General features: G+C 46.1%; 1 protein-coding gene across 1 annotated transcript in view; it reads left to right on the forward strand.

Moving 5' to 3' along the window:
* The window catches only part of LOC127462229 (protein Wnt-9a), a 62,353-nt gene extending 51,739 nt beyond the window's left edge, over positions 1 to 10,614 (forward strand). The window contains exon 4 of the mRNA XM_051770682.1: positions 3,467 to 10,614. Coding sequence (XP_051626642.1) covers positions 3,467 to 3,940 — 474 coding nt within the window. The 3' untranslated portion in view covers positions 3,941 to 10,614. The remainder of the gene's footprint in view (positions 1 to 3,466) is intronic.
* The last annotated feature ends 3,328 nt before the right edge of the window (positions 10,615 to 13,942 follow it).

Below are 13,942 nucleotides of genomic sequence, written 5' to 3' on the forward strand. Positions count from 1 at the left end.
CAGCAGGGGAGGCTGCTGGGCAGGAGGTTTTTCTAGGATTTTCACTCCTGCTGCCTCGTAACATTCTTGAGTCATTCCCCAGTCCTTCCAGGAGCGGGTTTATGGGGCGGTTGGGATGCCCCACGCTCACCCAGTGGCCATATGAAAACCCGCGCGCTGGATTTCATGAACCGGGGCATTCATGAGGACGGGGACAATGGGAACCTTTTATGCTTTGGGCCACCAGGGCATGACACCAAAGCTGTCCCAGCTTAACAAGGAGCTAGAAGTGAGTCAGGAAAAACCAGGTTGTGATTCATTAGGGGCTTTGTTGGAGCCCAGATGAGGAGAATAGGTTCATCTGCCTAAATATGCACACTGATACCCTCTCAGAGACCCCCGGAGGGGCAGCTGGTGGTGAAGAGCGATGTTTTTCGGCAGCACTGTTTGAAGTGGTGTTATTTGGACACCTGAGTTCACCCCAGAGGGTGGGATTCTCACAGGTTGAAGTGGCTGAACTGAGGTGCCTCTGTGTGAGCTGGGTCCCCAGGCTCTCGTTAGAGAGCAGAGATGTGGTGAGGACGCTTGGTGGGAGCCTGGAGAGCTGTTCAGTGGAGCAGGTGCTGCCTCGCTGCAGGATCCTCTCCCTGCTCTGGCTCTGCTGAGTCAGATGGGAGTTCAGAAGTGTTCCTCAAGTGTAGGTGTTTAAAATGTTTGCCTCAGTGAGGTCAACCCTGGCTGGCTGCTGTGATTCAAGTGCCTAAACCCACATGCTTATTCCTGACTCCATCCATCAGCTGCCAATCCATCAGGATCTGGTTTTCCAACACGTGCTGTGCCCTGTCTACCGGCCCCATGTGGATGCCCTGGCAGCAATGCCAGCTCTCCCACAGAGCTTTGGAGAGAGGTGGCTCCTGACCAGAACAGCCTTGTCTCCAGGTTCCTTTCCTGAATTTCCTGACCCTGTCCTGTTCAATCAGCTCTAAATCCAGGAGATTGTCCGCCAGCTGAGCCAATTCCCGTTGGTTCCTCGCTTTCCCATCTCCTGTACAATGGTGGGCGTTTCCTTCTCCAGGTGGAGCAGATGCAAATGCTTCGAGGAGGGGGTGGAAGGGTTGAGAAAAGCCTGAGCTGATGAATGGCTGCAGTGTGCAGCCCTTCTCTGAGGATCTCAGCAATTTCTGCTGATGATCTGGGTGTGAAATCAGGTGGAGGAGCTTTGTTTCACATGAACTCAGCTCTCGCTTCTGGACAGGCAGTGAAATGTGACTTTTCATGAGGGACCGTGCAGGCGAGGGCTGGATTTTTTTCCCCCCTTCTCGGTGTTGAAACGTGTTCTGTACACTCTTGTCTGACATTGTGGGATTTCTTGTGGACTTGGCCAGACACTTTGGCACACAAGAGCGTGACAGCCCTTAACCAGGCCGGCCCAGCTGAGCGCTCTAAGCAGCAACACATCCCTCTCTGTAACCCCTCACTCGTTTGAATGCTACTGTGGATTACTGGGTTGCATTTGAAAAGGTCTTGGCTGTCACAGGAATGAAGTGTGACCACTGGCCGGGCTCTGCGATGCATATTGTCTTTCTAAAAATGTTTCTGGAATAGCAGGATTGGGCCAGGCCCCAATTCCGAGTCCATGACCTATTGCACATTTGCACATGGAGCTCAGCAGGATTCCTGCAGCCAAATCATTAAGAACCGGATGGTCAGGAAGTGGATTGGAGCCAGTCCTGTGCTGTCAGGAGGCCACAACGTGGGCAGATGCCACAATGGGCAGAGGGGGAGGTTGTTTTCTTCTCTGTCAAATACCACAGATGCCCAAAGGAAGGGCACTTCCAGCAGGACCTTGTTAGGAGCCAGCTCTGTAAAACAAACCCTTATTACCTGCTATTTTAGGGGGTGGTTGTGCCTTGCCCATTTAAAGTCAAAATACAGCTTATTTTGGGGGGAAGGGAGAATCAGAACTATAAATATCAGTTTATAATCTGTGGACAGAAGGCAGGTTATCTGTGACTGTCCAGATCATGTGTCTGCTCTCATGGAGCCCATGGAACGATCCCAGGTGTAAATCCCAGGTGTAAATCCCTCTCTGTGGAAGGTGGGCTGTGACATTCCAATGCCATTCCTAAGGAGGCGGATGTGCTTTTGCGCCGTGAAGTCTCTTTTTTGAAGCCTCATTTGAAAAGGATGGGATCCTCTGTTGAACATCAGTCAGTTCATGGGTTTGGGGTCTTTTACAGCACCCAGGGGCTGTGACCACCTTTGTCTCTCTCCAAGATCAAGAACCATTGACTCTCTCCTTGTTTTCTCTTCCCTTCCCGATATTGCTTCTCCTCCCTGTGCTGCTTTTCCTGTTGAAAATAGCCTTGTCTCTCTGTTCCCTCCACCTCATGTGTGTACATTGTGGTTCCACTGGCTCTGATCTTTCTTCTCTGTTCACATTTTGTGGTGCTCTGAAGAGAACCATTCCCATGCAAGCTCTCCCCAAGCACGATTTGGACATTTTGCTCCATGGAGACTCCCCTTTCTTTTTGTTTTGGGAATAAATTAGACATACACATTTACTTTCGGATATTTTGAACAAATTATTTCTCTTTTTTGAGGGCCTTGAGAGATGAGTCTTATTCCTCATGACAACGCCCATTGCAAGAGTTGGAACTTTAAAATAAATAAAACCAATTCTTTAAGAAAGGATGTGAAACTAAGCCTTGCACTCAATAGTCCTTTTGAACATGATGCCCACAGTCTGGAATAATATCCTGGACGCAGGTTGGAGTGGTGGAAGCTCCCTGGATGTTTTGGGAGCAACTGCTTTTGTTGATGGTGATTCAGGCTGTTGTTCTCGAGGGTTTATATATTTATATATATATATTTATTTCAGCAACATGAATGTTTTTCCTCAGTCACGAAGTGAGCTGTGTGGGATGTTAAGCCCAGTCACTGCTGGTGGGAACAGCACAGCTTAACTGTGTTTTCACTGAACCTGTGCTGCAAATTGCTTGAGTTTAAGGTGGTTCCAGTGTGTTGTGGTGTGGAGAAGGTTCCTGCTGCCCATGCTCATGTTCTGGAGCAGGTGACACCCACTAAACTGGCTCCTTCCACTTTTACTACAGCTTATCTACGTGCTATTATTGCATAGATAAATAAGTGTTAAAATATATATTAATCTCTCAGTTGCATCACGGTTTCAGATCTCTGCCCACGTGATGAGTGGCAGGACTGGGCAACTTTTGTGCACCTTTCTAGTACCGTCAATTAGCCAATTAAGCAAAGTTCTGGCAGGTGAATGTCATATTCTGGAAATCGAGGACCCTTCTAGAACAAGTATTTCCTGGAGGATGATGACTTTTCTCTCCTCTTCCAGCAGATAGATTTGGAATTGTCATCGGCTTGGTGTGTTCCTGAAATGTCTTCTAGCAGTGTGGTTGGTGTTTTGATTCCTTCCCCCATAACTGATTGTCCCTTGGGGCCCGTGTGTTGTCTGCAGGTCATCAAGGCCGGGGTGGAGACAACCTGCAAATGCCACGGCGTGTCCGGGTCCTGCACCGTCCGCACGTGCTGGAGGCAGCTCTCCCCGTTCCACGAGATCGGGAAGCAGCTGAAGCAGAAGTACGAGACGTCCCTCAAGGTGGGCAGCACCACCAACGAGGCCACGGGGGAAGGGGACATCTCCCCGCCCAAGAAGTCCATCCCCGGGCACAGCGATCAAATCCCAAGGACTACAGACCTCGTGTACATCGACGACTCCCCGAGTTTCTGCATGATGAGCCGGTACTCGCCGGGCACCTCGGGGAGGAAGTGTTACAAGGACAAGAACTGCGACAGCATCTGCTGCGGGCGGGGGCACAACACGCAGAGCCGGGTGGTGACGCGGCCGTGCCAGTGCCAGGTGAGGTGGTGCTGCTACGTGGAGTGCAAGCAGTGCACCCAGAGAGAGGAGGTTTACACCTGCAAGGACTGACGGGGGGGAGCCCGGCCGTCGTCACCCTCCCGCTGCCCGGCGGGGAGCCCTCGGCGGCGGGAGAACCGCGCACGGAGACAAACAGGGTTTGACGGACCCTCTGGGATCTGAACGCTGTGTTGAGACATGAGCACTTTGTAGGGTACAGGTGACCCAGCTGTGTTGCTGTTTTGTTTTGGTTTATTTTTTTTTTTTTTTGGTTTTGGGGGTTTTTTTCGTTGTTTTTTTTTTTTTTTTTGGTGTTGTTTTCCTGTAGACTGAATTTCGATGAGGTCCAACCATGTGGAAATAAGTGCCTGTCCCACTGGGGTTAGACACCAGTGGACCTTCACCTTAGTCGTCCACGCAGTTTTGACGGATCGTTTTTCCTCGGAACGTCTTGGTGGTTTTCACCAATCCTCCATGAACTCCCGGGCTGACAGATTCTCTTTGGCATAAATTATCTGTACTACTTTATTCCTGGAGCTTCTCTGGCTGCTTGCAGAGCTGAGCAGGTACAAAAAGAAAGATCTTTCCGGCACGAAAAGTGATCGTTCGTCTCTCCTGAAACTGGAGAGAGAGGGGTGTTGGGCAATGATGGTTCCTGATGGTTCTTCCAGTGGAATTTCTGCACAGGGAGCAAACGAGGCTCTGACAAAGAGACCCACTGGGAGGGTCAGCTCTTTAGTGACAACTCCACGTGCATCGTTACCAAGTACAGCCCCAAAAACTCGTGGGTCCACCACGCTGCAGACAGAAATATATCCAAGAAAGAGGTTGGGAAGACAAGTAGAAAACCAGCCATGCCTGTCCCCTCCAGTCCAATCACATATTCTTTATTTAAAACAATTCCTCCAAATGCAGGTTCTTTAGCACTATCTCTGTCTTAAATCTAATTATTATATATATATATATTTTTTTTTAAGAACCACTAGATACTTCGGTCTCATTTTTGTGCATGATTGATTTTTTTTTTTCCCCCTCTCCTCTTCCCACCTCTTGCCGACGGAATATTCGCCCTGTGGTAATTCCACCTCAGGAATCTGGATCTGGAACTTTATATTTAGTCTTACGCCGGCTGAATTTTGGACGCGTGTTTTTGGAGGAGGACAAGAGAAATCCAAGTGCCTCTTGGAACCCAGGGCTGGCCTGCCTTGTACAGCAGCAGTTTGGGCCTGGATCAGACCTCTGGAGGAGTTGACTTTTCCTTTCCTAGGTCATCATTCCATTTTCTCCCAACCATGGCAGTGGTACATGACACAAGCTGTATGGAAACCCTACGACCTTAAGATTATTTTTTTTTGTTTGGTTGTTTTATTTTTTTTTGGTTTTTTTTGTTTTTTTTTTTTAACCACTAGCTCGAGAACTGTACTTTCAAAAAGGCAAACTCTTGGATTTGGAATAACCAACGGACACACAGTAAGTGGCCAGAGAAGGCAGGAATTTGACTGCAGTGGTAGATCAATCCCAGTGCTGTGAAACAGATGACAACCTTCAGCTTTTCTTGTTTTTTCCTTGGAAGAGGAGACTCACAATCCAGGACTTGATGCAACAATATTCTTCACTCGTTATAAAAAAACGGATTGGAAGCAGCCAGTGGATGCCTCAACAAAGCTTCCTAAGGAAACAATGGAGTGTGGAGGGCGTTCAGTTTGATTTTTGGTGGCAATTTTTCGTTGTCTGGCGGCAATTTCCATCAATTTTGTATAAGCCATTCAATCTTTTTCTCAAAAGAGGAATTTTTCCACCATTAGTGGAAATCAGCAAGGAAAATGAGAGCAATTTTCCGAGATGGACCATTATTTTTCAAAGCCTTTTTCTCCTTATTTTTTTGTTTAGTTTTGTCATTTTTCCCCCCCCACACAAACAGTAGCCACTAATTTAAGCTGTTCCTGTGCATCTACTGGGAGGAGAAAAGATCTGTTTTGCTTTTTCTTGGTGACAAATAACCTGCAGTTCCAGCCTGGCTCGTTGGCATCAAATAATCTTGATTTGGGGGCACGGGGAGGGACGGGGTGTTCATGGCACCGTGCAAAGTGAAGTGAACAGGCTCTTTTTGGCCGTTTTCTTATTTGCTGTACAATTCTGGAGGTTTTGGGTAGCGCTGGAGGAGGAGGAGGAGGAGGGATCCACGCGCGGTGGAATTCCCGCCTTCCGCCTCGCAGGAAAGTCTCCCAGTTTTTGGGAGGGGAGAGGGATGCAGTGCTTTGAAAGTCACCCACGAGCAGTTTTACCTAATGGTTTAAAAAATAAACGGACTAGAAACTTCTAATTCAGTGTGCACGTGTGTATATGTATATATATATTTATATATACACACATGCCGACACATAAATATATATATATATATATATATATATATATAAATATTGAACATTTATTTATTGTAAAGCCCTTCAGAAGGACCTTCTTATGGTTTCATTGTGGTATTATGTTAAATTCTCTTTCTCCCTCTGTCTCTCTCTCTGTCTCTCACACGTATGTGCAAACCCACTGTTACATTTTTATGTGTGTTCTAGGTTAGCTCTTCCCCTCCTAAAGTTGTTAAAGCTGGACCCAAAACCTCCTCAAGACACGAGGAATTTTGGGGTCTGAATTCCTATTTCTGGCTCCATCCTTTTTATTAAAAAAAAAAAAAAGAGAGAAAAAAAAAAGTCCTTAATTAAAGGATGGGCCACAACTTATGTGCATTATTATTGTTATTATTATTAATTAATTATTATTATTATTATTATTGTTATATTTAAACCCTGGGCCTCATTTTCCCTCTTTTCACTGGTGTCTCTGTCTCCATTGACCTTGGCTGGAGTAAATCCACATTGCACTGGTGTGAGAGGAGAATGAGTCCCTAGGACAGGAGAGAGGGTGGTGGTGGCATAAATATCCTTGGAGGGAAAATGCTGGAGTGGGATGGGTTAGGGAAACTCGGTGTGTTTGGTGTGGGGGAGAGAGAGAGAGAGAGAGCTGGGTGGGAAATGAGGCAAGATTGTCAAAGCTTGACTAGAAGAAAGCAGCAAAGAGTGAATGAACTACTGAGTGAAAGAGCTCTTCTGTGTGTTAGAACTCAGCACTGAAGCCTGGATGCTTTCTGTAAGTATTTACAAAAAAAAAAAAAAAAACCAGGAAAAAAAAAGACCAACAAAAAAAAAAATAGAAAAAAAATAACATGAAACCACCACAAAAAAAAAACAAACAAAAACAAAACCCAACAAAATTGTATTTATGTTAATGTTGTTATATTACCTGTTGTATATTGTAAATAGCGAGGTTTATTCTCCTGTGGTTTAAAAGAAAAAAAAAAGAAAAAAAAGAATTATAAATGACTAAAACAGTAGCGAGGCACATGTGTTAAATGTATAGGCAGTGTATAAAATATACTAACAACTCTGAAATCAGGAGAACTTTGTCTTCTTGGCCTTTTGACCTAGGGTGGTAAAAAAAACATTTTGTGGGTTATTTTTTCTTCTCCCCAACCCTGCACCACGTTGGGTGTGTTTAGAGCAGGGGGGTGTTTAATTCCGGTGTTTTCCAATGTTTGCCTTATCCTCGAGGAAAGAATGGAGGGAAAGGGAGGGGAGGGGGGGGAGAAAAGCCTTGTTTTGGAAAAATCCCGTAGGGATGAGACAAGAGAAGATGTAAAACCACCTGGGAACCCTCCCGAGTGCTCGGCGGGCTTGCTGGGGGTCAGCGAGGTGGGGGGGAGTTGAAGGAACTCCTGGAGGAGCAGCTCCTGCTTGTGCTGCTCCTGTAAAAGAGGCACAGAATCCTCATCAAACATTGGGGAGCATCCTGGAAAACCTTCTTTTTATTCCAGCTGGGATTCAACTGGATTTTTCCAGAGAGGTGGTTCCAACCCCACCCCCCTCACCCCCACCAGTGCAATTCAGTGGAATTGCTCCTTTTTTTGTTTTTTTTTGTTTTTTTTTTTTGTAAAACTACTACGAGAGTGGATTTGGGTCCCTGGTGTTATTTCATAGATATATTATAAAAAAAAAAAAAAAAAGAAAAAAAAAGTGCAAAGCAACTTTTCCCCCTTTTTCTTGCCCCCCAGAGAAACAGGTTTTTGCTCAGATGTAACTGGAGAAAGGAACAGGTGGGTGGAGGGGATATCTCTGACCCCCTTCCACCCCCTGTCCCCCCAAAAAGTGTTGGTTCTCCTCAGCTGATCCAGCAAGACTTGTGAGATCAGTTTTTGGGGGTGGGGGAGGGTGGGTGGGGGGGGTGCAACCATTATTTATATAACTTTTTTATTAATTTTTTTTTTAAAAGAGAATTTAGCTGACGGAAGAATATTTTTATTGAATAGTGCGTTTAGTTATGTCAGAAATATAAAAAAAAAAAGAAATATATAATATTTTTGTAAACAAGGCAAACTGAAAACGTTTGTTGTTTTATATTAGAATTTTCTATTAAAAGAAATAAAAACCCACGGAAATAATTGTTGCACCCGTCATCTGTTTTTTTTAACAAGCTTCTGTTCTGTGTGACTGACTCATATATGTGGAGACATGCAAAACAAGTCCTAAACATTACATTCTCGTTGTCTTCCAGTTACCAAAAACCTGGTGAAACAGGCAGGGTTTAGTCAAAGGGGCTCTTTTATTATTATTATTAATATTATTATTATTATCAACACTGAAAATGAGTCGTTTGTAATTCAAATATAAAAACAATCTACCCCAAATTTTCAGGTTTTCCCCTTTTTTCAGTTGAGCATCCTGGTTTTGAGGTGGGTCTGGATGAAGAAAAGCCAAACCCTATTGTCAATAACCAGGTATTTACCATTGATCTCAGTTGGCCTGAGAAAAATGATCCTTAAAAAAGGAAAATTTGGGGGGAAAAAAAATAATAAATAATAATCTGAGTTAAATGAAGAGGACCAAATTCCAGGCTTGATCCAACACAAGCTGTTTTAACCTGCTCGAATGGGACGGTGTAAAATTGGGGAGCTGGGAATGATCCCAGGAAGCCTTTGGAAGCAGGGAGCGAGTTATGGACCCTCTTGTTTTCAAAGGAACTTTTGGGATTGCTGCTTTGGAGACCTGAGCAGGGGCAAAATAACATCTGAGGGGTTTTTTCTGCTGGCAACCAGCTCATTCCCAGGTCTGGAATTCCTTCGTTAGTCATTTCTCAGCTGCCCTCGTTTAGCAAACACGGCTTGGCCGTGGTGGGCTTGGATGAGACCCCGGATGGAAGGACAGATTTCTCAAGGCTGCTTTCATGGAGTAGATGCTGCTTAAGGTGATTTTCTGGTGGATTATGGTGCCTGTGAAAAATTCCTCAGTTGATGCTGCAGGAAAATTGGGTCTGTTCTGTTCCCGGCGGAACAGGTGCAGTAAAGCTCCTCGTTCCCGGTTTATCCAGCTCCGGGGGCACATCTGCTGGCTTGGGCTTGGCTTCCATGCCCAGCTCATCCCAGCTTTCCCTTTCCAGGGTACTAACTAGGTGATGACTTTCTGGAGAGCAGTGTTTTCCTGCAGGAGATGCAGGGCCTTTCTGGACCATGCTGTTTGTGTAACTTGAAGGAGGCTCAGCATGGCACCGCAGAAATCCATGGAAATCATGGAATGCTTTGGCTTGGAAGGGATCTTAAAGGTCATCATCCAGTTCCTGGTTGAATCTGGTCAACCCCCTGAAATCTGTTCATTACTAAAGCAGCCAAACTTAGGGCCGTGGGTATTATCACTGAATAGCTTTTATTTCTCCTTTTCCCTGAGTGATGTCGGATTTGACCAAATTATTTACGAGTTCCAGGAAACAGAATATTTCTAAATATTTCTGAACAGGATATTTCTTTGTGGGCGGGGAGGAGAAGCAGATGGACGTTGGCAGCACAGTTTGGCATCGGGATGGGCTTCCTGTAACTACATTTCTTCAGGTGTAGGTTCAGACACAGAAAATTTCGGCTGTCAGGGGAAATATCTGAATTCGGTGGTTTTTCTCAGTTGTTGCTGAATGTTTCCAGAAGTGGGAAGAATTAGCAGCATTAGCAAAGGTGACCCAAAAGGACAGGAGGTTCCTCCCTTGTCAGGTGCTTCCTTCATCACAGGGTTGCTCAGGAATGTTGGGAAAGATGCTGCCGTTGCCTTTGCGATGGACCCGGAATCTTCTCTCCTTAAATAAGGAGTTCTCACTTTGCCATCACTGTAGGTCCCTCCAGAAGGTCTTTTGACCTGTGTGGAGCTGCAGGTTTCTCCCTGCTGACAGTAGAAGGGGATAAAGACACGGACACCCAGGTTAATAGAGGCAGGGGTGAATTCAGGATTAATCAAAATCTGTGGATAATCCCTCCAGCTCCCCTTGGACCCGTTTGAAAGCAGCAACACCAAAAGTAGCACAGGAATTTCCCTTGTTCCACCCCAGTCTCCAAAGATGTCCCTTGAGACACGAATGTAAAGTCTAGGATTTGTTTTGCACACCTGGGATGGCATTTCCTTTTAAAGGGAGGTGGGAATACTAACATGAAGGATTAGTATTTTTCTCATTTTTCTTTGTTTTGTTTTGTTTTGTTTTTTTTTCCAATGTCTTATGGGAGCCTAAGTTATTTTTCTCTACCTCATATGTACAGCTTGTAGGTATAAATCTGATTCTGAGTGACTGTGGAGAATGTATTTAAGTTATTTAACATCTTTGTATAACATAAAAGAAAAAAAAAAGCCAGAACAAATGAAACAATAAATGTATTTTAAATTATACTTGAAGTGTGCTCCTCTTTCTTCACGTCTGTTGGAGAAGGTCTGTGTGCAGTGGTTGTGGGAGACCCTGTGCCTCCTTCAGCCTTTTTCCTGACCTTGAACTTGTCCTTGAAGCCTGATTTAATTCTCCAAAGACCATAAAGCCTTGTAGGGTGGCAAGAGTGTTGTGGCGGTGCCATGAGCTGGAGAACTGTCTCTACACCCATTTTACACGAGGAGAGAGTGACTTGTCCACAGAAAGGCTGAAAGTCCCAGATTCCTGCTTTTTCCTCCCCCCAGACCTTCTGCTCTCCCTGTGAAACAGCTCAGGAAATAGGATCTGATTTGGGATTGTTGGAGAGTGCTCTGATTTGGGCCAGCAGTGCAAAGTTAAACGAGCTCAGGAGGCTGAGGGGCTCCACCAGCTTTCCATGGAGTTGCATAATCATCATACTTCTCTGGAGGAGTCAGGATACCTTGGCAGAGTGGCACTTGTCACGATGTGACCGCAAAGGGACTCTGATCAAATAACTGGCCAAAGCTTGGAACAGGTTGGATGTGGCCAAATTTAGTCTGGATCAATGACAACAATTAAAAAAATTGTCATTATCCCTGGCTGCACATGGTCTTTCTTGATCAAATGTCCTTTTATTCTTCACAGTGGGCCCCTGGAGCTGTTCAGGACCTAAAAGTCGTGGCAGCTGAGCTTTAAATAACCAGAGCCTGGCAGCCTTGGTGCTGTGCCCACTGCCCTGGGGAGCCTGGTCAGTGCCCAACCACCCTCTGGGGGAAGAGGCTTTTCCCTGGTATCCAACCTGAACCTGCCCTGACAGTTCCCAGGTGCTGCTTTTCCACGTGCGTGAGGAGAAAGTTCAGGAATCACCCAGCAGCCACCTGAGGTCCAGCTGCTCAAGATCCATCTCCAGGCATCCTTCTCGTCTCCCTTGGGGGTCAAATAATCACATTAACATAAAGAACCTTCCTGAGGTGGGGTAAGGAATGTCACATCACCAACAGTGCCAGCTCAGCTGGCAGGAGGCAGCTGCCCACCCTGCAGTCACACACATGCCTCTCACACACATGTCCAGGGACTTCTTACCAACTGTTTGACACCCTGTGAGGCAACTGAGTGTGGTCCAAGTGATTCAAACAAGCAGAGAGACAACCCAGTTTGTGTGTCAGACTGACCTGGGCATGAGATGGAAACACTGAGCTGGGAAAGAGCTTTAGCCCCAGCTGTCCTTTCAGTGCACCCCTGATAAACTGCTCCACAACCCAGGTTAGACCATTAAACAAGGGTTACTGTGCTCTTGGTGATGTGCTGGGGGACCTTCTAGTGGAAGGTGTCCCTGCCCACGGCAGGGGGGTTGGAATGGGATGATCTTTAAGGTCCCTTCCAACCCAAACCATTCTGTGATTCTGTTCCTTTGAAAACTGGCTTGTGTCTCCAAAGTGTTTCCCCAAGTCCAACTCTCTCCTTCCCGTGCATTCAAAACCCTTGCATTTATTTACCTTCCACTGCCATATCCTGCTGTGGTGCAGCAATCACATCCAGGCTTTTAACCAACCTTTGAGGAGATGGTTCCTCTCCACAGAATCAGCGCTGTCCATCCTCAAACCAAGGTGATGGATCTCTATCCAGGATCATGCTGATGCTGGATCTCTATCCAGGATCATGCTGATGCTGGGATGGTATCACACTCTTTTGCTCCTCACAGCTTCTTATTCACCCAAGGAAATATTGCTAAATTGGTGAAAAACTGCACAATAAATGCACCTCCTGCTTTTTGCTCTGCTTTGTCCCTTCTTCTGACGAGAAAAAATGAACCAGGCAAATGCTCTGGCTGATGTTTGGTTTTCACAGACTCATGGAATGGTTTGGGTTGGAAGGGGCCTTAATAATCATCCAATTCCAACCCCCTGCCATGGGCAGGGGCACCTTCCACTAGAGCAGGTCGCTCACCTTTTAAGCAAGAAGAGCAGATTGGAGACGACGGGATGGGAGGTGGATCTACCTCTGGTTTATTCCCACCAAACCCTTCAGTGCTACTCCCTGACTCCTCCAGCCTCCCAGCTGACCTCTCATTACACTTCCTGGAATCGGGGAATGAGAAATCTCAGGCTCGAAACCTCCCAGCCAGCCCGGCCGGCCCCTTAAGGAGCTGCTAATGGGAGTCGTAAAGCCGCAGTAGCCGGGGATGGAGCAGCGTTTTGACAGCTGTTCCCGCAGAGGAAGTGGGTGAAACGGGAATGCATCGTAAGAATTTGGGATTAGAAACAGTGTCGAACGAGAGATTTCACCTCCAGAAAAATAAAACGGGTTTCTCTCCCCCTTCCCTCCCGTTGCTTCCCTCGGTGTCGCTGCTGCGTGGTGTCGTCCTGCAGCTGTGGGTGTGATGAGCCCTAAGTAAAATCCAATAAAAAATAGAGGTGCCTTTAGTTTAGGAATAAATAATGACTTGCCTGAACCTCTTACAGGCTTCCAGATACACTGAGGGATGTATTTGGTGTGGAATTGTCATGGAATCTATCTAGGAAACAATAAATGAGAATGAGGAGGAAGAGAGAGAAAATAATGCATGGAGAAATTTTATACAGAACTTCATCTTAAATATTAGTGGAAAAAGAGAATCTGACTGTTAATGAGACAAAAATAATATTAATCACCAAGAGATGAGATGGAGGAGTCAGGTCCCAGAATCATGGAATGATTTGGGTTGGAAGGGACCTTAAAGGTCATCTCATTCCACCTTCCACAGGACCAGGTTGCTCAGAGCTCTGTCCAGCCTGGCCTTGGACAATTAGTATTGATTCATCATCATCATTAACACAAGATGTCTTGGTGCTTTTGAAATCTCCTTGTAGACGTTCTAACTGAGTTATTTAAGAGACAGATGTGATTCCTACTCCTTTTTTGGTCTAAATAAAATTACAGACACAGGGCCAGAGAGGTGAAGGAGGGCTAAAATCAAGATGAGGCTTGCCCAGACTCAAACCTTCCTCGCTCTGAGAACTGCTCCTGGGACCAGTAAGTGCCCTCAGCATTATCTGAGGTGTGGGTGGCCAGGAAAGGGACATTTCAGAATTCACCTCCCACCCCTCTGCCGTGGGATGTAGGTGGGATAGCAGCACGATTTTGGTGTTTCCCAGTGGATTTGCTTCCAGCTGGCTCTCCAGGCTCACACCAGAAGCTTTCTCCTCCACTTCTGCCAACCACCAGCCCTGCAGTGGGAATCAAAACTGGCTGGGGATGACACTGAATGTTGGAGTCCCTCGTGTGCTGTTGGCTCCAGCACTGGGGGGGGGCTGTAGCCAGGTTGATAAAGGGTTTAACTGCTGTCAAATCCAA

Source organism: Manacus candei, unplaced genomic scaffold, assembly GCF_025592945.1.
Source record: "Manacus candei isolate 608988 ecotype Guabito, Panama unplaced genomic scaffold, ASM2559294v1 h1tg000122l, whole genome shotgun sequence".
NCBI classification, from domain to species: Eukaryota; Metazoa; Chordata; class Aves; order Passeriformes; family Pipridae; genus Manacus; species Manacus candei.